This window comes from Wyeomyia smithii, chromosome 1 (genome assembly GCF_029784165.1).
Source record: "Wyeomyia smithii strain HCP4-BCI-WySm-NY-G18 chromosome 1, ASM2978416v1, whole genome shotgun sequence".
In the NCBI taxonomy this organism is placed as follows: domain Eukaryota; kingdom Metazoa; phylum Arthropoda; class Insecta; order Diptera; family Culicidae; genus Wyeomyia; species Wyeomyia smithii.
In genome coordinates, this window is record NC_073694.1 from 37,204,755 (window position 1) to 37,230,712 (window position 25,958).

The following is a 25,958-nucleotide window of genomic DNA, read 5'->3' on the forward strand; positions in this document are numbered from 1 at the left end:
GTACAATGTTTTGCTCCAGGAACTTATTGAACAAGTTCAACAAGCGCCTCTTGGCATTGCCGGGTAGATTCTTCAACAAGTTGAATTTGATTCTATTCAACCCAGGCGCGTTATTGTTACAGGACAGGAGGGCAACTGAAAATTCTGCCATCGTAAAAGGTGATTCTATCGCGTCGTGGCCCGGAGACGCATCGCGAACAATGTTTTGCTCAGGAACAGAGTCCGGACATACTTTCCTGGCAAAATCGAATATCCACCTACTTGAAGACTCCTCGCTTTCGTTGACCGTTACGCGATTCCGCATTCTTCGGGCTGTGTTCCAAAGAGTGCTCATCGATGTCTCCCTCGACGTGTCGTTCACGAACCGACGCCAATATCCGCGTTTCTTTGCTTTAGCCAAGCTTTTAAGCTTGGTATCAAGCTCCGAATACCGTAAATCGTCGTTACGCCGGGATATTTCTTCGTTTGGGCTTGCAACGCGACGTCGAGAATCAAGCCCGCGAGGAGGTTGTATTCTTCAAGTGGTGGATGATGTTGAATCGAATCGACCGCTTTTGAAATCATTTCCTCGTATAACTTCCAATCGACATTCCGTGTGAGGTCATACGGAATGTCAACTGGTCGCATGCGAGTTGACCCGTTATTAATTGAAATAAGAATAGGCAAATGGTCGCTACCGTGAGGGTCGAGGATTACCTTCCATGTTCAATCCAACCGTAGCGACGTCGAACATAAGGATAGATCCAAAGCGCTTGGGCGCGCTGGAGGTTTCGGGATACTTGTCATTTCGCCGTTGTTTAAAATAGTCATGTCGAGGTCATCGCAAAGGTTATAGATTAAAAAGGAGCGGTTATCATTGTATGGGGAACCCCAAGCCACGCCATGAAAGTTGAAGTCTCCCAAAATCAAACGTGGCGAGGGAAGAAGTTCTATTAAATCAAAGAGCAGCCGTTGCCCAACCTGTGCTCTGGGAGGAATATATATTGAGGCAATACAAAGCTCTTTACCTTGTATTGTCATTTGACATGCGACAACTTCGATGCCTGGAATCGAGGGGAGGTTAATACGATAGAAAGAATAGCACTTTTTAATCCCTAAAAGTACTCCTCCATATGGGGTGTCTCGATCAAGGCGAATAATATTAAAATCATGGAAGTTGAGATCAATATTTGAAGTAAGCCAAGTTTCACAAAGGGAAAATGCATCGCATTTGTTTTTATTTATCAAAACTTTAAACGAATCAATTTTTGGTAAAATACTTCTACAATTCCACTGTAAGACAGAGATAGAATCCTTCATATACGCAGTTGAATTAGGCATCGAAGGATACAATCGGTGCAAGGGGGGCCATTGGGCAGTCAACTGCTTCAAAAATGATCTAACTGTTGGGAGGAATGCTGTAAGAAAAATTTTATTTGGATCGGGTACATTGAAATTTTCAAAAATCCAGTCCACAATGTCAGAAAATTTCACTAATCCAGAGTTTGTTTCATCAACTGGATGTGCAAAAGGAACAACTGGGGCTTTAGATGTTCCTGGCAGTGCTGGGAACTCCTTCTGGGACTTTAAATTTGCAAGCCGAGGAGGAGTTTGCTTCGGTTTTTCCGCAGCACTGTTTGGTTTGTTCGTACTTTTCATTACACTTTGGGAAATCTTAGGACCTTTACGGGGAAGTTTAGGAGAAGAAACATTTTTCCTCTTCCTAGACTCCCCAGGATTGGCATAAGATGTTCCCGCTGATGAATCGTCAGAATCGGTTTCATCAGAGGACAACAGATAAAAGGGGTTCGATGTTATGGTAGAAGTGGTCACGGTCTTCTTCAGCATCTCAGCATAAGAACGCTTTGAACGCTCCTTAAGCGACCGCTTGATTTTATCTCTACGCTGCATGTACACCGGGCATGTGGAGAGCTCATGCTGGTTTTCCCCACAGTGAATACATTTTTCAGCATTAACACTGCAAGAATCTTCCGCATGAGTCTCCCCACACTTGCTACATCGTGCCTTATTGCAGCAGTAGGCGGCTGTGTGGCCTAACTGCTTGCAATTGGTGCAATTCATAACACGGGGTACATACAATCGCACAGGCAGACGAACCCGGTCGATCGAGACGTGGCTAGGGAGTGCAGATCCGGCAAACGTAACGCGAAACGAGTCTGACGGAGTGTAAACTTTTTTACCGCCGACGAGAGACATGGACCGCAATTGCTTACAATCCAAAATCTTCGCCTGTGTTTCAGTATTTTTGAAGCAACCGGTTGCGCTTTTTAGGATACACTCGAAAGACAGACTCGAATCGGTTATGACACCGTCGATCTCCACGTCTCGTGCGGGTATGTGTAAACGCGATACTCGCGTGTGAAGAGCTCAGAGCAAGCGATAGCATTGGCCTGTTCCAGATCACTGACCACGACACGGAGCTTGTTAGGTCGGACCTTGGAAATTTCGGTCACGGCCTTGTACCCCTTCGTTAGGTCTTTAGAAATTTGCAGTATGTTTAATCGCTTTGAATTCACTCCTGCCTTTGGACGAAAATAAACAGTATAGCTGCCCTGTTGAGATCCGTCCGGGTAAAGCCTGGGGCGAGGGGGGACTGGAGAATGAACAGGGGAGGGGTAACAGAAGGGTCAGGGTCAAGCGGGTTCGGGGATGGTGGCACGGGACCCGAGCAGGACAAAATATCATTACAATATCACAACCAGATATAATATGTGTCTGTTCATATATAAGCGGAAAATCCGTACAGTATTTCAACACTTGAAAATTTTCCCACTATCGCATTAAATTATAATATTCGTAAAATCATATTATAAAAGTGAAAAATTGCTGTTGAAAATTTAAATAATTAAAAAAGTTGCCCAAAGCAAAGCAAACCCTTGCTGTGCTACATTCTGATTCGGAACTTGACCTTCTGTTCATTTATACACAGACTTCGCAGCCGACTGTTTAGTGTACAGGACAATGCGGGGCTAGCGCTACGATCTTACTGACACTAACAGTTTCTCCCAGTATCGTATCCCAGTATGAGTGGCCAATATCGTAACTCGAGACAATCTAGGAGATGTAAGTTACCCATCGTTCATTATAAACAAACTTTGTTTGTACGTTAACCTAACGATTGTTCAACTCATTTATCGCCCTGAGCAGTTCAGCAGTTTGTACCACCAATAAGCAACCTTATTACAGCTATATTATTGAGCAGATTAATTTATTCAGTCATAATATTTTTTTGAGATTCAAAATAGGTATTTCTATTTGTACCCATGTGCACCAATGAACACATAACACATTCATTAAGTGCCTGAAATTTCAAGTTAGCTTAACAGTTTGTTGTCAAATGGCTGTAAGTAAAACAGAACTCTACTGGAAGTGCAAACAGTAAACATTACCATATATTTGAGGATGTCTTCCATACGTTCGCTTAGCAAGTATCGTTACGAAAAACAAAGAATGCATTCAGTGTCCTCCCACCAATGTAAATCTTACACTAAAGCTCATATTTACCCCCGGAAGCAGAATGTGAAAAACTGGTCCAAAATGCACACAATGGCTTGTATGCTTTTCTTTCGCAGCGGAGCCGGTATCTTTGCAACAAGTCCTTCGGTCGTTCGGTGAAATCAACACAATACGTTCGCACGGTATTATCTGCAATGTTTAGATATGGTATATAGGTTGCATCCCATCACACCAAACACCTACGAGAATATCGGACCTGAAACGAACCTTGCACGATAAGAACCATTTTTGAGCTGTCAGCAACCATCAGCAATGCGAAAAAAAAAAACAAGAAACAAAGCAAATATTTCCTTTTACATCAACTGCAACCGGAGGGTTGTGAGTGAGAACATTACTCACTTTTTGTTGTTGTTGTTTTTTTTTTTGTTCCGTCGAAGGACCAAAGACCGAACAAAGATACACTGCGGTTTTGCAGAAGAAAACGTTTCCCCGAACTCATCGTCCTAAATGCTACAAGTAAGGGTTGGGAAGGTAAAGTGTTAATTATGTGGCAGAACACAGCTTCCAGGACAAGCTCCTTTTTTACTCGCCTTCGTTGACTTTCATTGACTCCGGAATACTTTTTTTCTGCTTCTTTTATTTCATTTGTGCAATTTATTTTTACTACCTGCAATCATGCTACTGCCATTACCGCCTCAATGCCGTTCGTTTGTGGGAAATGTTCTGCCACCGTGTACACACCGTGGCATCCTGGTGTGAAATTTAATATGATCCGCGTGCACACACATATACACCCATCAATTCAGTTACCATTTTCCGCTCAAATGGAGTGAAATTTACACCCGCGCGAGAAATAATGTCGCCAATAAAGTGCACACGCTCCAATCTACCTCTCAACGCCACCAGTTTAGCGGAGGTTCACCGGGTGCACGGATCGTAGGTACCCTGATGAGGTTTCAGAGAACCATTTCGCAATTCGCGCACCGCGGGTTGTCTGCCAGTGTGACACATTTCAGGATGATTGAACAGCTAGTAAGCTAACACACTGCCTGCCATTGGCTGTCAGTCGAACGAACGAAGCGTACGTTTTGTTAGTTGGTGCGGTGTGGTTGGGTATTTTGCATGGATCATTGCACAGCTCATCAGAACGCTAAATGGGCAAATGGATGCATTGTGTCTGTCGAACACATGCACGGTACCAAGGAAATGAAAATTGTTATAAAAATAAATTACGCTACATGGATTAGAGTATTTCGCATTCGGAAATAAAAACATTGGGAGTTTTTATTATTTTTAGCAAGTTTTTAGGCAACCAGAGAATTTTAAATGAAACTATTTTGAATGCTTTAACCTGTTGTTGGAACTTCAATGAAAACTCCAATTCGGCAGCGTATACTCAAGGTGATTGAATTGATAAATTCATACATGTCAATGCGTTTGTTCAATTTGGCTCTGCATTTTGTACATAATTATAATTATGTGCCAAATTTTGCAGAGCGTTTACTACTTACATCCTGTCTCGAAAATTCAGTTTTTTTTTTTTTTTCTTCCCATAACATTTATTTGACACGGCACAAATACAATTTAATGTTTAACGGCGCCAATTATATCTGATGACTTAAAAACTAAAGCAAATTTTTTATCCTCGCTGCCGACTACGAGCTGAAATTAAGTCTAACTTAAAACTAGCATGGGATTTCCAATCAGTGTTTTGTTGTTCAATGGTCGTCTGATAATCGTCGAATGGCATGTATGGATTCGTTCTGCTGAGCCACGATGTCGTGAGTTGGGACAGAGGCTCGTAGTCCTTGGGTCCTGGTTCTATTGTGCGGGGTCTGGTTGCTGGTTTTGTGCTTAAGGTTCAAACGTGTTCTTGTCGTTTTGTTGGGTGTAGACGGAGGGGAACGAGACTAGACTGGGGCGTGGATGGATTTCAGGAAAACGTATATAAGGGACATGTAGGATAGGTCACGGCTCGCCAAGACATCACGAACAGGAACAGCCGGCTGTCTACCCTCGGCCTGCAGGGAAGCTATTAATTTAGACCTGGCGTCACGGTGTACAGGGCATGACCAAACCACATGCTCTATGTCGTGATAACCTTCACCACAGGCACAGATACCACTCTCCCCGAGCCCAACACGACGGAGGAGCGCGTCAAATCTATAGTGATTGGACATAAGCCGGGACATCACGCAAATGAAATCCCGACCTACATCCAACCCCTTGAACCACGGGTTCGTCGATACTTTGGGGATTATGGAATGTAACCACCTTCCCAATTCCCCTCTGGTCCAAGCATTTTGCCAACTGATGATCGTATTCTGACGTACAAGTGCGAAAAATTCATTAAAGGCAATTGGTCTTTCATAAATATCACCGTTTGTTGCGCCCACCTTAGCCAAAGAGTCCGCTTTCTCATTACCCGGTATCGAGCAGTGAGAAGGGACCCACGCTAAGGTAATCTGAGTAGATTTTTCGGATAAAGCACTCAGATGTTCCCGTATTTTCCCCAGGAAATACGGAGAGTGCTTAACATCTTTCATCGATCGGAGAGCCTCAATGGAACTGAGACTGTCCGTAAAGATGAAATAATGGTCCGTGGGCATTTTTTCGATAATCCCTAGGGTGTACTGAATTGCAGCTAATTCTGCGACGTAAACAGAAGCAGGATTATCGAGCTTATGGGAGACGGTTAAATTGTTATTGAAGATACCGAAGCCAGTGGACCCATTAAGAAGTGATCCGTCAGTGTAGTACATATTGTCGCAGTTGATGTTTCGATATTTATTGGAAAAAATTTTAGGGATCTGCTGCACGCGTAAATGATCCGGGATTCCACGAGTTTCTTCTATCATGGATGTATCGAAAAACACAGTAGAATCAGAAGTATTTGATAAGTCGACACGATTTGGAATATTCGAAGAAGGGTTAATATTTTGGGACATGTGATTGAAATACAATGTCATAAAACGGGTTTGAGAATGAAGTTCGATTAACCTTTCAAAATTTTCAATCACGGGACGGTTCAAGACCTCACATTTGATTAGAATACGAGAAGACAGGCTCCAGAAGCGGTTTTTCAATGGTAGTACTCCAGCTAAAACCTCCAAACTCATCGTATGGGTCGACTGCATGCAACCTAAGGCGATACGCAAACAACGATATTGTATTCGCTCCAGTTTGATCAAATGTGTGTTTGCTGCGGAGCGGAAGCAGAAACACCCGTACTCAATAACAGACAATATCGTTGTTTGGTAAAGCCTTATAAGGTCTCCTGGATGGGCTCCCCACCATTGTCCGGTTATTGTACGAAGAAAATTCACTCTTTGTTGACATTTTTTCATCAGATACCTCACGTGACAACCCCAGGTGCCTTTAGAGTCGAACCAGACACCAAGATATTTGTGTACCAAAACCTGAGAAATCGTTTTACCCATTAATTGTGTTTGAAGCTGAGCAGGTTCATGCTTCCTAGAAAAAACTACTATCTCAGTCTTCTCCGGAGAGAATTCGATACCTAGCTGTAAAGCCCAAGCAGACAAATTGTCCAAGGTATCTTGCAATGGTCCTTGCAAATCGGCAGCTTTGGCTCCTGTAACAGAGATTACACTGTCGTCTGCAAGTTGTCTTATCGTGCATGAATTTGCCAGACATTCGTCGATGTCATTTACATAAAAGTTGTAAAGAAGGGGGCTTAAACATGAGCCCTGGGGAAGACCCATGTAGCTAATGCGAAAAGTTGCCAAATCGCCATGCGTAAAATGCATGTGCTTTTCGGACAACAAATTGTGCAAAAAATTGTTCAAAATTGGAGAAAATCCTTGTCGGTGAAGTTTACCCGAAAGAATGTCAATAGAAACGGAATCAAAAGCCCCCTTAATGTCCAAGAACGCAGACGCCATTTGTTCTTTACGAGCATACGCCAGCTGAATATCTGTTGAAAGCAACGCAAGACAATCATTCGTCCCTTTGGCACGGCGGAAGCCAAATTGAGTTTCTGATAGTAGACCATTTGATTCGACCCAGTGGTCTAAACGACGGAGTATCATTTTTTCCATCAATTTCCGGATACAGGATAGCATTGCAATCGGCCTATAAGAGTTGTGATTAGAAGCTGGTTTCCCTGGTTTTTGGATGGCGATCACCTTCACTTGCCTCCAATCCTGCGGAACAATGTTTTGCTCCAGGAACTTATTGAACAAGTTCAACAAGCGCCTCTTGGCATTGCCGGGTAGATTCTTCAACAAGTTGAATTTGATTCTATCTAATCCAGGCGCGTTATTGTTACAGGACAGGAGGGCAACTGAAAATTCTGCCATCGTAAAAGGTGATTCTATCGCGTCGTGGCCCGGAGACGCATCGCGAACAATATTTTGCGCAGGAACAGAGTCCGGACATACTTTCCTGGCAAAATCAAATATCCACCTACTTGAAGACTCCTCGCTTTCGTTGACCGTTATGCGATTCCGCATTCTTCGGGCTGTGTTCCAAAGAGTGCTCATCGATGTCTCCCTCGACGTCTCGTTCACGAACCGACGCCAATATCCACGTTTCTTTGCTTTAGCCAAGCTTTTAAGCTTGGTATCAAGCTCCGAATACCGTAAATAGTCGCCAGGTATACCTCCCGTCTGGTAGGCCTTAAACGCGTCGGATCTTTGCGTGTAGACATCGGAGCACTCTTGGTCCCACCACGGAGTGGGAGGCCGTTCTTTGATCGTTACGCCGGGATATTTCTTCGTTTGGGCTTGCAACGCGGCGTCGAGAATCAAGCCCGCGAGGAGGTTGTATTCTTCAAGTGGTGAATGATGTTGAATCGACTCGACCGCTTTTGAAATCATTTCCTCGTATAACTTCCAATCGACATTTCGTGTGAGGTCATACGGAATGTCAATTGGTCGCATGCGAGTTGACCCGTTAGTAATTGAAATAAGAATAGGCAGATGGTCGCTACCGTGAGGATCGAGGATTACCTTCCATGTGCAATCCAACCGTAGCGACGTCGAACATAAGGATAGATCCAAAGCGCTTGGGCGCGCTGGAGGTTTCGGGATACGTGTCATTTCACCGTTGTTTAAAATAGTCATGTCGAAGTCATCGCAAAGGTTATAGATTAAAGAGGAGCGGTTATCATTGTATGGGGAACCCCAAGCCACGCCATGAGAGTTGAAGTCTCCCAAAATCAAACGTGGCGAGGGAAGAAGTTCTATTAAATCAAAGAGCAGCCGTTGCTCAACCTGTGCTCTGGGGGGAATATATATTGAGGCAATACAAAGCTCTTTACCTTGTATTGTCATTTGACATGCGACAACTTCGATGCCTGGAATCGAGGGGAGGTTAATACGATAGAAAGAATAGCACTTTTTAATCCCTAAAAGTACTACTCCATATGGGGTGTCTCGATCAAGGCGAATAATATTAAAATCATGGAAGTTGAGATCAATATTTGAAGTAAGCCAAGTTTCACAAAGGGAAAATGCATCGCATTTGTTTTTATTTATCAAAACTTTAAACGAATCAATTTTTGGTAAAATACTTCTACAATTCCACTGTAAGACAGAGATAGAATCCTTCATATACGCAGTTGAATTAGGCATCGAAGGATACAATCGCTGCAAGGAGAGGCCATTGGGCAGTCAACTGCTTCAAAAATGATCTAACTGTTGGGAGGAATGCTGTAAGAAAAATTTTAATTGGATCGGGTACATTAAAAGTTTCAAAAATCCAGTCCACAATGTCAGAAAATTTCACTAATCCAGAGTTTGTTTCATCAACTGGGAGTGTAAAAGGAGCAACTGGGGTTTTAGATGTTCCTGGCAGTGCTGGGAACTCCTTCTGGGACTTTAAATTTGCCAGCCCAGGAGGAGTTTGCTTCGGTTTTTCCGCAGCACTGTTTGGTTTGTTTGTAACTTTCATTTCACTTTGAGAAATCTTAGGACCTTTTCTGGGAAGTTTAGGAGAGGAAATATTTTTCCTCTTTCTAGACTCCCCAGGATTGGCGTAAGATGTTCCCGCTGGTGAATCGTCAGAATCGGTTTCATCAGAGGACAACAGATCGAAGGGGTTCGAAGTAACGGGAGAAGTGGTAACGGTCTTCTTCAGCATGTCAGCGTAGGAACGCTTTGAACGCTCTTTGAGAGACCGTTTTATTTTATCCCTGCGCTGCATGTACACCGCACATGTCGAGAGCTCATGCAGATTTTCTCCGCAGTGAATACACTTTTCAGCGTTAACACTGCAAGAATCTTCCGCATGAGACTCCCCACACTTGCCACAACGTGCCTTATTGCAGCAGTAGGCGGCTGTATGGCCTAACTGCTTGCAATTCAGGCAGTTCATGACGCGGGGCACGTAGAGCCTCACAGGGAGACGAACCCGGTGGATCGAGACGTGGCTTGGTAGTGCAGACCCGGCGAACGTAACTCGAAACGAGTCTGACGGAGTGTATACTGTTTTGCCACCGATGATCGATGCTGACCGCAATTGCTTGCAGTCGAGCACCTTTACTTCGGGACACGTTTTGTTCTTAAAGCACCCTTTGGCACTTTGCAGTATACACTCGACGGACAGACTCGAATCGGTTATGACACCGTCGATCTCCACGTCTCGTGCGGGAATGTAAACGCGATACTCGCGTGTGAAGAGCTCAGAGCAAGCTATATCGTTGGCCTCTTTCAGGTTACCGACCACGACACGGAGCTTGTTAGGCCGGACCTTGGAAATTTCGGTCACGCCCTTGTACTCCTTCGTCAGGTCTTTAGAAATCTGCAAGAGGTTCAACTTTTTCGATTTCGGTCCTGCCTTTGGCCGAAAATAAACAGTATAGCTGCCCTGGGCTCCGTCTGGGTAAAGCCTGGGGCGAGGGGGGACTGAAGAATGAACAGGGGAGGGGGTAACAGAAGGGTCAGGGTCAGAGGGGTTCGGGGATGGTGGCGCGGGAGGCGAGGGATCTACATCCATCGCGCTAAGTCTAGCGCACTAGCGCTGACAAGAACACGTACCTTTTTATTTCTCCCTTCCAGTAAGGTTGGTTGTCCGATCGTTCGAAGTAGCAGCCGTTACAGCCAGCAGCACCAATAAAGCAGCACCAAACAGCCACCAGCAGCGAGCCAGGTGTGAGATCACTCCACACAGCGATACAACTCGCTGACACTGATGGCTTCTTCTTTTTCCTCGTTTGTGTCTCGTCCACTGCTGTAGCACAATCCAGCCAGCAGCCAAATCGGCTTACGCACCAGCTGGCAGTCACGATGCGAAACAGTTGCACAAAGGCACGACCTTGAACCCGGATTTATTTCACTTGACCAGGCAAACAATGCCAACACTTGTTCACACGTCTTTTGTTTTATACTCTATCGGACCGATCACCAAACACGTCCAGTACTGATGCGTGTTCGGCACAGAATGTGTAATTACCGAGACCCGGAAAAAAATTAAGTGTGTTTCTTATTTCTTATTCTTATTTTCATCTACTTGTCTTTTTATTTTGCAGTCCTCTTGTTTTCTTTCTTTTTGTCCCTTTGCCTTTTGTAATTCTTTTTTTTTTTTTTACTTCCAGCCTTTCTTTCATACAATCTCTTCTCCCCCCTATTTTCGGCTATTTTTTGTCTGTTTTTTGTTTTTCTGTTTGATTGCTGTTTTTCGGTTCACCTGTCTGTCTTTTTGATCTTCTATTGTTCTTTAATTTGTATCCCTCTCTCTCTCTGTACCTTTCTGTATTTCGGTCTTTTTGTGTCTCTGTATCATGTATTTCTGTTTATCCATATTTTTGTTTCGTCTTTATCTATTAATGTAGCAGTCTCTCAGTCATTATTTCTGTTTGTATTTCTTTTTTAACCCTATAATCTTTGTGCACTCGAGTCTATTTGTGCTTTTAGTGTCTTCGTAACTTCCTGTTCTCTGTATTTCTGGTTTTCCTTCTTTGTGTCTTTCTATTTTTTGTCTTTCTGTTTTTTCTCACCTGCCTATCTTCTTTCAATAGTTGTCTCTCAATTTCTCTGTCTTAGTGTCATTTCATTCTTATTACTGTTTGACTCTCTGTCTCTCTTTGAATGCACTAGTTTTTCACAGTTTACTGTCTAGTTTTTTCGTTTTATATTTTTCTACTTGCTGTCTCAATCGATTTCATTTTTTTACTTGCGTTTGTCTATTTTTAATTCTGTCTGTCTTTTATTCTTCATTTACATGATCTTCTACTTCTTTCAAGTTTATGTTGAAGTTTTACCTCCTAATTTATGTTAAAATAGGCTTCCTTTTTACTTCTTACTTTTTAGTTGCTCTTTTGCATATTTTACTTTTCATTCCCGCTTTATTTTTCATTTTTTACTTCACACTTTACGCTTTACACTTTTCACTATACACTTCACGTTTTACACTTCACTATTAACACTTTCCAAGTTCCACATTTCACTTTTCACTTTTCATTTTTCACTTTTCACTTTTCACTTTTAACTTTTCACTTTTCACTTTTCACTTTTCACTTTTCACTCTACGTTTTTCACTTTTCACTTTTAATTTTCACTTTTCAATTTCACTTTTCACTTTTCACTTTTCGCTTTTCACTTTTCACTTTTCACTTTTTATTTTTCACTTTTTACTCTTAATTTTTCACTTTCAATTTTTCACTTTTCACTTTTCACTTTTCACTATTTACTATTCACTTTTCACTTTTCACTTTTAGCTTTTCACTTTTTACTTTTCACTTTTCGCTTTTCACTTCACACTTTTTACACACTTCACACTTAGTTTTTGCTTTTCACTTTCCGCTTTTCGATTTTCGTTTGTCACTTTTCACTTTTTATTTTTCACTTTACTTTTTACACTATACATACTACACTATACACTCTTAACTCTTCACTCTTCACTTTTCACTTTTCACTTTTCACCTTTCGTGTTTTTCTTTTCACTTTTCACTTCTCAATTTGCAATTTTCACTTTTTACTTTTCACTATTCACTTTTTACTTTTCACTTTTCGCTTTTCACTTCACACTTCTCACACACTTTATATTTAGTTTTTACTTTTCACTTTTCGCTTTTCGATATTCGTTTGTCACTTTTCACTTTAAATTTTTCAATTTACGTTTTACCCTATACACATTACACTATACACTTAATTATCTTCACTCTTCGCTCTTCACTTTTTACTTTTTATTTTTCAGTTTTCACTATTCACCTTCCACTTTTTACCATTCTCTTTTTAATTTATACTCTTCACTATTGAATTTTTCTCTTTTAACTTTTCTTTTTTCACTTTTCACTTTTCATTTTTCACTTTTAACTTTTCACTTTTCACTTTTCACTTTTGACTATTAACTTTTCACTTTTTACTTTTCACTTTTCACTTTTCACTTTTCACTTTTTACATTTCACTTTTCACTTTTCACTTTTTGCTTATCACTGTTCACTCTTCACTTTTCTCCTTTCTCTTTTCACTTTTCACTTTTCTTTTTTCACTTCTCACTTTTCACTTTTCATATTTCACTTCTTACTTTTCAATTTTCACTTTACTGTTTACACATTTCACTTTTCACCTTGCGATTTTCACTTCACAGTTTTCACACACTTCACACTTAGTTTTTACATTTCACTTTTCGCTTTTCGATTTTCGTTTGTCACTTGTCACTTTTAATTTTTCACTTTACTGTTTACACATTACACTATATACAATACACTCTTCACTCTTTACTTTTCACTCTTCACTCTGCACTCTTCACTCCTCACTTTTCATTTTTCACTTCTCATTTTTCAATTTTCACTATTCACTTTCCACTTTTTACCTCTCACTTCTCAATTTTTACTTTTCACTTTTCAATTTTAGCTTTCGCTTTTCTCTTCTCATTTTTCACTTTTTAGTTTTCACTTTTCGCTTTTCAATTGTCACACTTTACACCTAATTTTTACTTTTCAGTATTCGCTATTCTATTTTTGTTTGTTACTTTTCACTTTTAGTTTTTAACTTTACTTCTTACACTTTACACATTCAATACTTTACTTATTACGTTATACACTTTACTCTCTTCACTTTTCACTCTGCACTCTTCACTCTTCACTTTTCATTTTCATTTTTTACTTTTCATTTTTCAATTTTCACTTTTCACTCTTATTTTTCATTTTTCACTTTTCATTTTTCACTTTTCATTTTTCACTTTACACTATTCGCTTTCCACTTGTTACCTCTCACTTTTCAATTTTTATTTTTGACTTTTCACTTCTCACTTTTTAATTTTCACTTTTTACTTTTCACTTTTCACTTTCCGCTTTTCACTTCACACTTTTCACACATTTCTCACTTGGTTTTTACTCTTCACTTTTCGCTTTTCGATCTACTTTTGTCACTTTTCAGTTCTTACTAATCAGTTTTTTCCTTACATTCTCAATTTATAAATTTTGAATCATTGCTTTTTAGTCTAGCAATCAAAATATTTTTTTTTTATTATATTTTTTAAAAACCAGTTAAAATATGTAAGAAATATAAAAAGACAAAAAACTGTAGACTGATAAGAAGAAAGAAAGAAGGACAAAAAATGGCAGATAGATAGAGCGACATGAAATAGGAAAAACAAGAAGACAGAAAAAAAACAAATAGACAAAATTGAAGAAAAAAAGACAGACAAGAAGTCCAAATGATAAAACTACAATAAAACAGAGTTATAGTAATCATAAAGACCAAAAACAGAAACATGATAGGACAGACAGAAAGAGCGAGTCTGAAAGACTGGGAATAGAGAAATGGAAAGGCTTATAGACAGATAAACAGTAGGATTGAAAGACAGAAATATACATAGACACTCAATATACAGATAGAAAGATATAAATTCAGAAGAAAAGACAGTTTAGAGCTTATCCAAATTTATAAAACTTTAAAATAGATTACAATAATATAGTCTACAATTGATAGTAATACAAAGTAGAAAAGTGATAAATGAAATTTCAAGAACTGAATAGTCAGAAAAATATGGTGGAATGAGAAACGTGGAGAGCAGAAGTGAAAAATAAATTAAAAATGAAAAAAGAAAGTGAAACGGTGACCAAAAAGTTTACAGAAAATGAAAAAGATAAAAAGACAACGACAGAAATGGCCTGACCTTAACCTAGAAAACACAAGAATTTACAGAACCAACATTAACGTTTCTAAAACCGGAAACAACAAGAGCGACAAAAACAAACGTTAGAGACATACATTCTTAATTTAAAAAAAAAAAAACATAAAAGCTGAAAGACAGAAACACGAAATAAACAGAACACATGATAGACAAAAACTAAAATAAAATAAAATAAAACGAGAGACAAATGGAAAGACACAAAAAATTGATAGACAAAGCTACGTATGACGTAAGGTAGAAAGAAAAGACGATAATAAAATAAACAGGGGAAAAGACAAAAAAAAACCAGGAAAACAGAAATACGCATTTACAAGATGACAGAATAAGTGCGAGAAAACAAATTGATAGGTCGTAGAAGACACGCCAACCATAAGACAGAGATATTTAAAAACAATGAGATGGGAAAACAGTAATGCGGTGAGAAAAAAATACATAGAGATGGAAAGACCGAAGAATAGAAATAAAATAGATAGATATAAAGAACGAAATATAAAAAGATAGAAAGATAGAAAGATAGAAAGATAGAAAGATAGAAAGATAGAAAGATAGAAAGATAGAAAGATAGAAAGATAGAAAGATAGAAAGATAGAAAGATAGAAAGATAGAAAGATAGAAAGATAGAAAGATAGAAAGATAGAAAGATAGAAAGATAGAAAGATAGAAAGATAGAAAGATAGAAAGATAGAAAGATAGAAAGATGGAAAGATAGAAAGATAGAAAGATAGAAAGATAGAAAGATAGAAGGATAAAAAGATAGGAAGATATACAGATAGAAAGATAGAAAGATAGAAAAATAGAAAGATAGAAAGATAGAAAGATATAAAAATAGAAAGATAGAAAGATAGAAAGATAGAAAGATAGAAAGATAGAAAGATAGAAAGATAGAAAGATAGAAAGATAGAGAGATAGAAAGATTGAAAGATAGAAAGATAGAAAGATGGAAAAATAGAAACATAGCAAGATAGAAACATAGAAACATAGAAACATAGAAACATAGAAACATAGAAACATAGAAACATAGAAAGATAGAAACATAGAAACATAGAAACATAGAAACATAGAAACATAGAAACATAGAAACATAGAAAGATAGAAAGATAGAAAGATAGAAAGATAGAAAGATAGAAAGACAGAAAGATAGAAAGGTAGAGAGATAGAAAGATAGAAAAAACGAAATATAAAAAGATAGAAATATAATAGGACAAATAGACATAAGAAACAAAGACGTAAAAATTAGAAGTTAGAAAAATAAAAAGATAGAAAGGTATAAAGTCAGGCAGATTAACAGATAGAAAGATAGGAAGGCAGAAAAAATTATATTAAGAAGCAGAAAAACTTAAAGACAGAGAAGCAATGTGAGGATTGGTAGAATATACCCAGAGTTGTGTATACATTTATACTTTTCTTGATTGAAGTTCCAAATTTAGGCGAATAACAATGTATACTCTCACATTAAACTCCTGTTTTCCAAAGTGAAAAGGCCGTCTACTCACAGTGGAATGGCAAGATTGATGAAAAAAATACACGCATAAAAAGAAGAGGGGAGACGAGATGCGTTATGAATTATATAATGGTTTTGGAATGGCATCTAACGTATAATTCACCATACTTTATTCTACTCCACAGTTTGATCAAATTTTCTCACAGTCTTACATCTCACTATTCTTTATTATTAAAAGCATGGAATCAAATTATTTCTCCATACCCTGCCACAATCTTTCAATATATAATTATTAATATGATTGAAACACTTCAAACTTATTTAACTTTCTAACTACTACCTTGTACTTAGTTACATATCAATTCAATATTCTTCATTTTTTTTAATTTGTGGCAAGTTTTATAACATTTTATCGGACATTATTCATTAGGTTTTGCGCAGACTTTTGTGCAGTATCTTTTCATACGTTGATCCAACTTCAACGAAAATATTCTGGCACTCCAATTTTAGTGTAGAGTTTAGATTCAATGACAAAACTCGCCTTTCACAAATTTCCAAATTGATTTTCGATAATTACGTCTACCATACCTAGCTGTTAATCCGACCGCAAGCCATTCAAAGGCAACACATTTCTGCAATAATTTAGTTACGATGCTTTGTTCCGGTATTAACATGGTCCAAACGGAGAGCGGGCTGTCTTGTTGCAAAAGTTTGCTTCGTGACAGCCGTCTCCTGGTTGCATAGTCCTTCTGCTAAGTACCCAAAGCGTACAAAACACAATATGTGAATCGAAACCGCAAACGAATCTTCGGCTCCTCTTAGATAAAACCTTCTCGTAAGACGAAAGCTAGGACCGTCCAAAGTAATTATTTACTTTGTGTGCGCTTGGGTTTCGCCAATTCCATGCACACAGATTGTTTCTTGGATTCTGTCGAAATTCGCACTCCTACTCGAGAGAGCTGTTTTAATTAAATTATCTGCATCTTGTCGGGCGTCAGGGGTGCGCAGTTCAAAACAGGAAAAACGAAAAAGACAACTCGCAGAAGGATCGAATCAACCGGGATAGTTTTGATTGAATTAAACCTGGGCTGTGAAATGACAAAGCTAGTTTTGCGCTAGTCGGAGTGTTGAAGTTGTTGCTCATGTGGTTGAAATCGCTCTGATTGAAAGTTGGTTTGCCCATTCCATCGGGCCACGCGAAAAGACATTCCATTCGCTAGGGTAAGCAATAGATAAGATGGTCTAACCCGAGTCAGGACCGGTATAGTTTTGCTTCCAAACTCGAGTGTCGGGGGTGACACATCCCCATGGTCTGTGTCGTTTTCCAATAATCTTTATTGCTAAGAAGGAATTTCAAATTTCGACTTTGATGGAATTCGCGTTCTACACCGGCAGGAACAACCGGAAGGAACGGGACAAAACGGTTTCGGCGAGATACGCTACGATTTTATGCGCTATATTGTGCGAAATTTTACGATCAATGAATAAAATTATATTACATAAATATTTTCTTAGTTTGCGAAAATTTTGCATATCTTTCGCGACTGAATGGATCTTTGCCGACAGAGAGGTGCATAGCCGCAACCAGGAGTGCATACCAAAATCCGCTTGGGTGCGCTTCCACTGCGCTGCTGTCGTTAAACGGGGGGATGGGGGTTATAAGAAGCGTGGGTTCCTTCATTTGGGAGTTTGTCCTATCGGATCTTTTATTAAGCGAAAGAACTAGCGAAGGATGCAAATTATAGCTCTGCGACAGGGTTGAACGTTGTGTAGGAGGACCATCTTTTCTTTATTTTAGGACATAGTTCTAGTCATAATACATCCCTGGTCTCCGTTTCCCGGTTTTTATGAGGCACTAAATTCGAAATCCCGTTATTCACCATATAACATTTGACTATCTTATCAACGCTGACGTGTTCACGTTTCATGAAAAATTTAATTTTTCCACTCGAATTGGCGCCCGTGCGCTTGAACGATCCGAAGCGTGCAGAATGGATCCTACTTGCACTATCATACGCTAGTAAAGCAATTTACTATCACTCGCTTGCCGTAACGACTGTGTCGTTGACGATTACTTTTATTTCATTGTTCTAATCTGAAATGACAGTTGACACAGCCGAGAGAAGCAACGCGCCGGCACGGCGCAATGCGGTAGAGAATAGATAAAACCATAAACCCGATTGCAACTTGCTTCCTATAGCATCTTGTCTTGAGCGTGTTTTCCCGCGGTGGTAAGTCTGTCCCCACACTCACCCCCCCTTCCGGTAACCGTAGTATCGAAAGGATGTGTATCATATTCGTTACAGTCAATCGGTGACAATCAACGACTCCGCACAGTAAGGAAGCGACGTTGCATTCATGACTTTGTTTCTCCCTGGTGGTGGAAAATTTTCAATGCCCCGTCTGTTCCCTTGGTCCGTCTGATGACAGTGACGTCAGATTTTTTTGGAAGTTTTAACGCCACTTGTCTAAGATGTTTTTTTCATTATTATTATTACTTTTTTTTTATCACAGCAGATATTGACACACGTATAATAGTCACCTCACCTTTTTATTTACTAGCAACATGAACCGATAATCTTGAGTACGTTCGCTTGGAACAAGATCCATAGACGCAGGTAAACGACATATCTTTCGATGATAGTGGCCAAAACGCGATGAACGCCGAATGAAATAAAACTTCTTTGCATGTAAGATATATAATGAAAAACGAGTCGACAACCGGCTTCAGTTGCTTCTTTAACTCATTTCCTACTGAACTTACTTACTACAGTTCCTACCTCCGAATGTCAACGGCCAGCTCTGTGGCGCTGCATCTCTCCCTATCTAATGAGACGAAAGTATCTTGAAGAGATGTCGTTTCAACTGCTTGGGATGGAAAAAACTGGTCTTAGATTTATATAATTATTCCACAAAGGTTTCCCCAATAGCTCTCATCTTGAGACTCAGTTCCGCCTATCCCTCTTCCTTGTCGTCTTTGTCAGGTCAACTGTTCTCGAAAGTTTTTCGTTCGTTCAATGCCGCGGAGAGCAGTACTCCGTCGCAGAAAAAAAGGAGAAAGCGCAAGGGCAGCTGAAATAGGCTGGGGCAGGAACGATTCGGGCCGACGAAGGCCCAGTTGGCAACCAGAAGGTAATTAGCCTCCATACTTACCAAGTTCTCGGGCAACCCGAAGCAGTGGCCGTTGTGTTTTTGCTTCCTAGAAACAACCATCGAAGCTGGTGGTTATATGAACCATGAAAATCTGGTACGGTCGCTGGAAGGTCTGAGAGCGATAGAGTTGGTTTCCGGTCTGCTACTTTTACCCGAAACGGCTCCGGGGGTAGCGGAAAAGCTTTGACGTAGTAAACGAACTAGCGCGCCCAAAACCGGACGATATAAATAGTTTCATCCCATTCGAAAATACAGTGGAGCAGCTTTGCGAACACTTGGAAGCTGCGGGACTTCGGCAACACCTCGTCAATCCGTTGCATATCAAAGATTAGTGGCGAAGATTCCGGATCGTTAAAAGCCCGAATGGGTTCACTACCAAAAGAGAAATGCCGCAGAAGACGCACTATATTCGACCGTGGAGAGCTGAAGTCTTGCAAGGTTTGCCACAACACCGGTCACAAATGTCATGGCCTTTTGAGGCTAGTAACTCGCGAAAAGCTCTGTAATGTGTGCCTGAATGAACACAGTAACCAGTGCAAGTTCCGAATTCTCTGTAATGTTGGCGATTGCAGAGATCGTCAACGCTGTGGGGAAGAGCGCGTGCATCCGGCCTACTTCTAAAATTATGTTTCTGATGGTACCAGTGCAGCTGTACTACAGAGATAAAGCAATAACGGTGCTGACGTTCCTCGGTTACTTTGGTTAAAAAAAAAATTTTCAAACCAGCTTGGCATGGTGGAGGTATGAGAGAAGGTGACGGATTGCTGATGTCACACGCGAAGCTTGGATGGACGATTCATGGGTTATGACATTCTGCCAATGAATAGGTGGGAGATTTTTTAGGATACCATCGTGAAACTTTCAACGAAGATCTGCTGATACGCCACTATGCTTTTGAAGAGTCGGTTAGGATACTCCCTCAGGAATTAGCAGAAGATAAACGGGCAAATGCTTGGAGGAACAACAAAACGGACTGGCGACCGGTTCGAAGCCGGCCTGCTATGAAAAGTAGATGAGAAACGATTCCCAGACAATTTCCGCATGGCTCTGTGAAGGATGAAGCAGTTAGAGAAGAAGCAGTTTGAGAAGAAGCAGTTAGCTACTGCCGAAGTGTTTACTGAAACAGCGCCCGATAATGTTTGATATCTTCCGCTAAACGTCGTGCAAAACCCATAGACACTCAGCAATGTAAGAATCGTGTGAAATGCTGCGGTTGCCGTGCAGGGTACTCGAACTCACAGCTGCTGAAAGGACTGGAAATGCTGCTTTCGTTGATCAAAGTAATGATCAGGTTCCGCGAAAAACGATTTGCATTCGGCAGAGACTTGAGGAAAATATTTTACCAAATTTAAATTCGCGGCGATTTGTTTTTCGGAAGACCCGCGACGTATCTTCGAGCGTTTACGTTTACGTTACTCAGCGTTACTTCAGCCAGGACAAGCACACCTCCATCGAGCGAGTGTCAAGAGTAATCTGGGATGTTGCACAAACTCATCTACTCAACGAAGCACTACGAAGAGGTTCTGACTAACGAAAAGACCCGTTGCCAGATTTTCCGACCCACTGGGTCACCGTATACCAACCAATAATTGTGGCGTCCCAAATGCAGTTGGGATCAGGAGATCGATGTCAGGTGGTGGGAATTGTGGTAGCGCTAGCCATTCGATGCTATCTAGGCTGCGCGTTGATTACCGAAATCGATTTGTTGGAGGTTCAAATCTTTACAGATGCTAGCAAACATGCTGACGGTTGTGTGACGTATTTGCGTACCGTGGAAGACTGGTTGTGGATACCGATAGGGCTCAACATGGCTGGCGTGCTGACGCGGAGGTAGGGGATAATACTCTTTCAGGCTGGTAAGATATCTTTCAAAAAAAAAAAACACCCCATTATCTTGTGTAGTTCGCGCGGAATAACTACGAAGTTGATTCACAGCACTATAACGAGCAATTTGAATAGCGAATTCGGAAACCGTGTTCAATGAGATGAGACAGCGGGCTCAAATTACTAAATTGCCCTCAGCAATTCAACATGTGGTAAGAGTTCGCGTGTGGTGCAGGGTGAACATATGTCAGCTACGATTCCCGAGGATGACTCCATTACTAATTGAACGAGTGACCTCTCACTGGCGACCCTCCAACTCGGTAGGGATTTATTACCTTGGACCACTAGAGGTAACGGTTGGTTGTCAAAAAGAGAAGAGGTTGGTAGCAATTTTAATTTCAATTTTAATTTTAACAACCGAGTTTGGGCGGTTCACTTGGAAGAGGTGCATAGTCTCACCACCTATCGGATGACCATTTTGTTTCCAGAGCGAATTGGTTAAACCAGCTCACAGCTTCTCGGATAACGCAACATGCTTTAGAGTTCGCGGAAAAAATCGTTAGCCCTGCCACTGTCTGGCACTTCATTCTACCCGGTACGCCACATATGGGTTGTATCTGGAATGCGTGCGTTGGAAGATGCTCGGAAATTGACGGATCCTGATGACGACATTGGCAAAAGTGTAATCAATACGCGTCCCTCGACATATTCTCCACAAGCCGCTGGATGAACTGAAGCGCTGACTGCGAACTACTAAGCGGTTGTTCACTACGATGACCTCCGTCTTATGGTGGACTAACTACAGTTTCCAGGAGTGCATCCAATCCTCGGCTACACGTATGGATAGCGCGGTTTCAACTCGACCTCGCTGATTGACTCACCGTAGACTTGTAGAGTCATATCTAGAGTCTAGAGTCTAGCGTGACAATTGCGCCATACCAAGTATCCCTTCTTTTACGCTACCTAGGCCGTCTTGGTGACTGAGAGAATAGCATCCACCGTGGACCTACCCTCACAACAATATCGCACGCTAGCCTGGGGGCTAATGCGGTCTCGATCAACTAGATTAGTTGAGAGAATTCGTTATCGATATTCTTTTCGGCACATTTTGCATGTTGTAGGATCAGTACAACGATACACCGTGCCCCAGTGCTGAGTCGAGAAAATTTCCAGCTTTTTCTAGCAGACAGATTAATCTAGATGTCTGTCGCTTCCACTTGTCCGGGAAGAGGCAGTCGCTTAAGATTTTCTGCAAGACCGTCCTGAACAATTCGGGGGCTACCCTAATGGCCGTCTTAATGGAAGGGTTCGGGATTCCGTCAGGTCCCGGTACCTTGCTCACCTTTAGGAAGTTGGCGATCTCAAAGAGCACATCATCGGTTACCCTTGCCACCTCATCGACCTCTGCGTGGCTGCCGTCACTCTCTGTTTGTGGTAGCTCAACAGCCGGAGGCCAGGCGTTCCGATTGGTACGCGGTCTCAAAATCTTCGTCTAGCTTGGCAACCACGTAGCCCTTGTTTGAGGTCGACACAATCTCCTGAACCGGGAACCTGCTCATCGTACATATGGCCGCCATCCTGGACCTATCCGCTACCCAGTTACCATTTCCGGGAGGGATGCGGTTGGGGTCCGATACGATGGCGATGTCCGACAGCTGCTGCCTGGTATAGCAGCTGCTGTGCCGCGTAGCAGTTGTTCAGGTTTGATTGCGTCATCCTCTCGCCTACGGTTTAGTAGCCGGCTTAATGGCCGGGCCCTTGGAGCCTCCGTGACGGGCTAAGCGTCCGGTTTACAATTGCATACCAAACAGTAGGCAGGCGTCCCGCCGTCCCGCGTTTTGTGACTTGCACCACCGCAACGTCGACACAAACTTGCCCTGGATTTATGTCGTGAAGCTGTTGAAGGATGCACAGCGGCCATTCAGCCTGACCATCTTCAGGGCTTTGCTTTTTTTCAGCCGATGGAAGCATTACGGTGGCCACCTGGGCCTCAGGAAAGCCCTTCCGAAGAAAAATTGCCTCCACGGCCACCACCATTCCACACTCCTTTTCGAAGGCTTGTGGATTGTCAAACCCTTCGGTGATTTCATCCAGATTTTTAAACTGAAGAGTCACCTCTGGAGTAAGGGCCAGAACAGACACGTTTTTCCCCTTTTAGCTACCTAGATAGCTTCTTTCCCCTTCACATCTCTGGATCAAGATCATTTCGCCGGTACGAGATTGACGAGTGGTCCGAACATCCTCACCCAAATCTTTTTGTTAGGCGGCGCCTCTCATGACCCTCAAGATTTTGGAGTGTGTAGTCAGTCTTGAGTATGAGCGCATCGCCCTTGCTCCGCTTTTCTTTTCGGGCTCTCTAAGAGCGATTTTCACGTTTTCCACGCGTTTTTTCTTTTGTCGCTTTTTATCAACTACTGTAGTCCGTAGTGTCCATGTTAGCCTTTTCTTTCGCAAGTCTAACTTTCTCTGTTGACGAACCAGCCAATGGGCTTAGCACGATCAATCTTCTCTTAAAGCTCACGGGAGCCTTTTCTCCCAGAGATTGCCTCGTTCGCTTTGCGGTCGGTTCTGAGGAACAATTCTCGGCGAACGATAATGAAGCACCTAGCTTATTTAAGAGCATCTTCCGCCATTTCTGCTCGTTTCATAAGTGTGGAGTAGTCCACCTTCGCACTGTTGACGCAGATGCGTAACAATAAAAGAAATGTCAGGGGTGGTTTCAGGTGTACCGTTATTCTTGTCAACAATGAAAAAGGCGCCTGTGCGATCCCGTGGTGTTTGTGCCGAAGCAGTAAGGTCTTGACTAGGGTAGTCAGGAAAAAGCATCTGGTTCTAAGACTGATTCCCACCGACTGATCTTTTTCTGCCTGATTCCCACCAGGCAAAGGACGCGGAACATATTGAAAGGCCGCCAGGTTCTACGACGCAGAATTTTCTGCACTTGTGTGCCACTATGCCGTTTCAAGCCGTTGTCACACGACTTTACTAAGAGAGCTGCAGCGGTGCTCTGCTCTACATGTACTGTACGGTTCTGTTGCCTTTACCTGGATGTTTTCTTTCAAGACATCAGATTTTATTGGGGGAGGATTGTACAAAACGAACTAGTTAAGCATTTACGCAATTTGCAGCGCTTCTAATCATTTTTAAGCGACGTTGAACGTGTGAGATGATTATAGGATCTATAAAAAAAATTCTAAAATACTCGATTTCAATGTTATTTCTGGTAAAAATCACTGTTGCCACCGAACAAGCCCATGACCAAGACGCACCACAACACAGGTCAATATGCTCCAATACAGAAGGCTAATATGCCACTAACAGAAATCAGCACAAGTGAGAGCCGCTTGAAGTCTCAGAAGTAAAATCAAAAGCAATTTAACATACCCTAAGTTGTCAAGCACTCTGCTGTAAGCTCTTCACGGTGCATTCTGCCCCAATTTTAATTTTGATCGTTTTTAGGTAAAACTTGACGAAAGTCAGTGAAATAAATTGAAATATTCATAGTATTATAAATTTCAAAAGTGTGATAGTTAGAGGAGCCACGTCTACCGGTTAAAACCTCGGTAATAGAAACAAATAAATAAGTAATTGATCAGCTGGGACGGGGAGACTATCAAGACATCTGTGCTAGAAACGCTCGTCATCAATATTTTTCTGCTGAGCAATGAATTATTAATGATAACTACGTCAAAAGCCACCAATTCCACCATAAATTATCATATTCAAAGTCTTGGCAAGCTGCGACCATGAGAAAAATGTTTCCATGAAAGTATAATTTAGAACGACAGTTAAATGAAGAAACCTCGGGGACTTCTTTGAAAAGACAAAGTTTATTCAAACAATATTTCTTCTCGACTTGAAGAATAGGTTAGCTATTGCCAGTGCATAATTTAAGAAGTACTCCATCACCTTGAAATAATGTTTAAAATAATTGTGATTGCTTCCAGTACATTTTTTTTTTGTTAACGGTTCAAAAACTTAATAACATAAACTGCGGAATCTGAACATGAAATTGCAAGAAGCATTACTGGAAAAACTCATAGCTTTTTCGAAAGAAAGTCCTAGTTACCCGGATAAGGCATGGCTCCTGAGGATTTCTCAAGCATCAAATGAATCAGATTACATGTTTGTCAAGGAGTCAGTGTTTCGCCGGTGGCTGTACGAAAGAGGAAGGTAGTCCTATCACCATTGCGGTAAGCGTAAGTTAGCGAATCGTGATGAATTCTAAGAAACAAGTTCTTTGGCGAAACTTTCCCTAGAAAAAATCAAATATATTACAGGTAGTTGATAGAATTGTGTAAAAGATTTGGTTTAGATGTTTTTGATAGTATAAGATCGTCTTTTCGAACGCAGTATGCTACTGAAGAATGCTTCAGCAATATTCAAAGAGATGTCACAGAAGGTCATCGCAGTCGCGAGTTATCTGAATCTTCGTAAGAAATCATTTAGATTAACTCTATGTTATCGTTTTTTAACTTGTTTTTATTCGAAGCGAATGAAATATGACTGAAATATTATAAAAATATTTTTTTTAAATGTTGCTATGGAAGAACCATTTTTCTGGTCTTGGGTTTTGCTATTTTAATCCAATGCAGCACAAATTTTGATTACGAAATGAATAATATAATATGAGATACATTTCCTATTCCTTATTGCTTCGGAGGCAGCTAATGAATGAAAAATCTCAAGGTCGTATTTCCGCGAACAATAAACCAATCGCCTGCAGGTACACCATGCACATTTATTATTTACCATTAACTATTACATCCTCCACTTCTGTGTTTAGACTATTTTGATGTCTTGACAGTAAAACTTGCTTGAAAAGTTCATGGTAATTATCTTTTTAATTAATTTAAAGATTTACAGCAGTAATTTACTTAAAACTGACGTTTCGAAGAAACATGTTGATGAAATTAAAAACAAAATTGTTTAAACTACGAGTAGGCTTGATTGAAATGTAAAACAAGAAAAGCGTAAACCG

At 40.9% G+C, this 25,958-nt stretch overlaps 1 protein-coding gene across 1 annotated transcript in view; it reads left to right on the top strand.

Moving 5' to 3' along the window:
• LOC129716698 (putative ankyrin repeat protein RF_0381) overlaps positions 1-19,859 on the top strand; it is a 33,808-nt gene extending 13,949 nt beyond the window's left edge. Inside the window, exons 4-5 of the mRNA XM_055666531.1 lie at positions 19,409-19,679; positions 19,726-19,859. Of these exons, the coding sequence (XP_055522506.1) occupies positions 19,409-19,679; positions 19,726-19,859 (405 nt within the window). The remainder of the gene's footprint in view (positions 1-19,408; positions 19,680-19,725) is intronic.
• Positions 19,860-25,958: the final 6,099 nt, after the last annotated feature.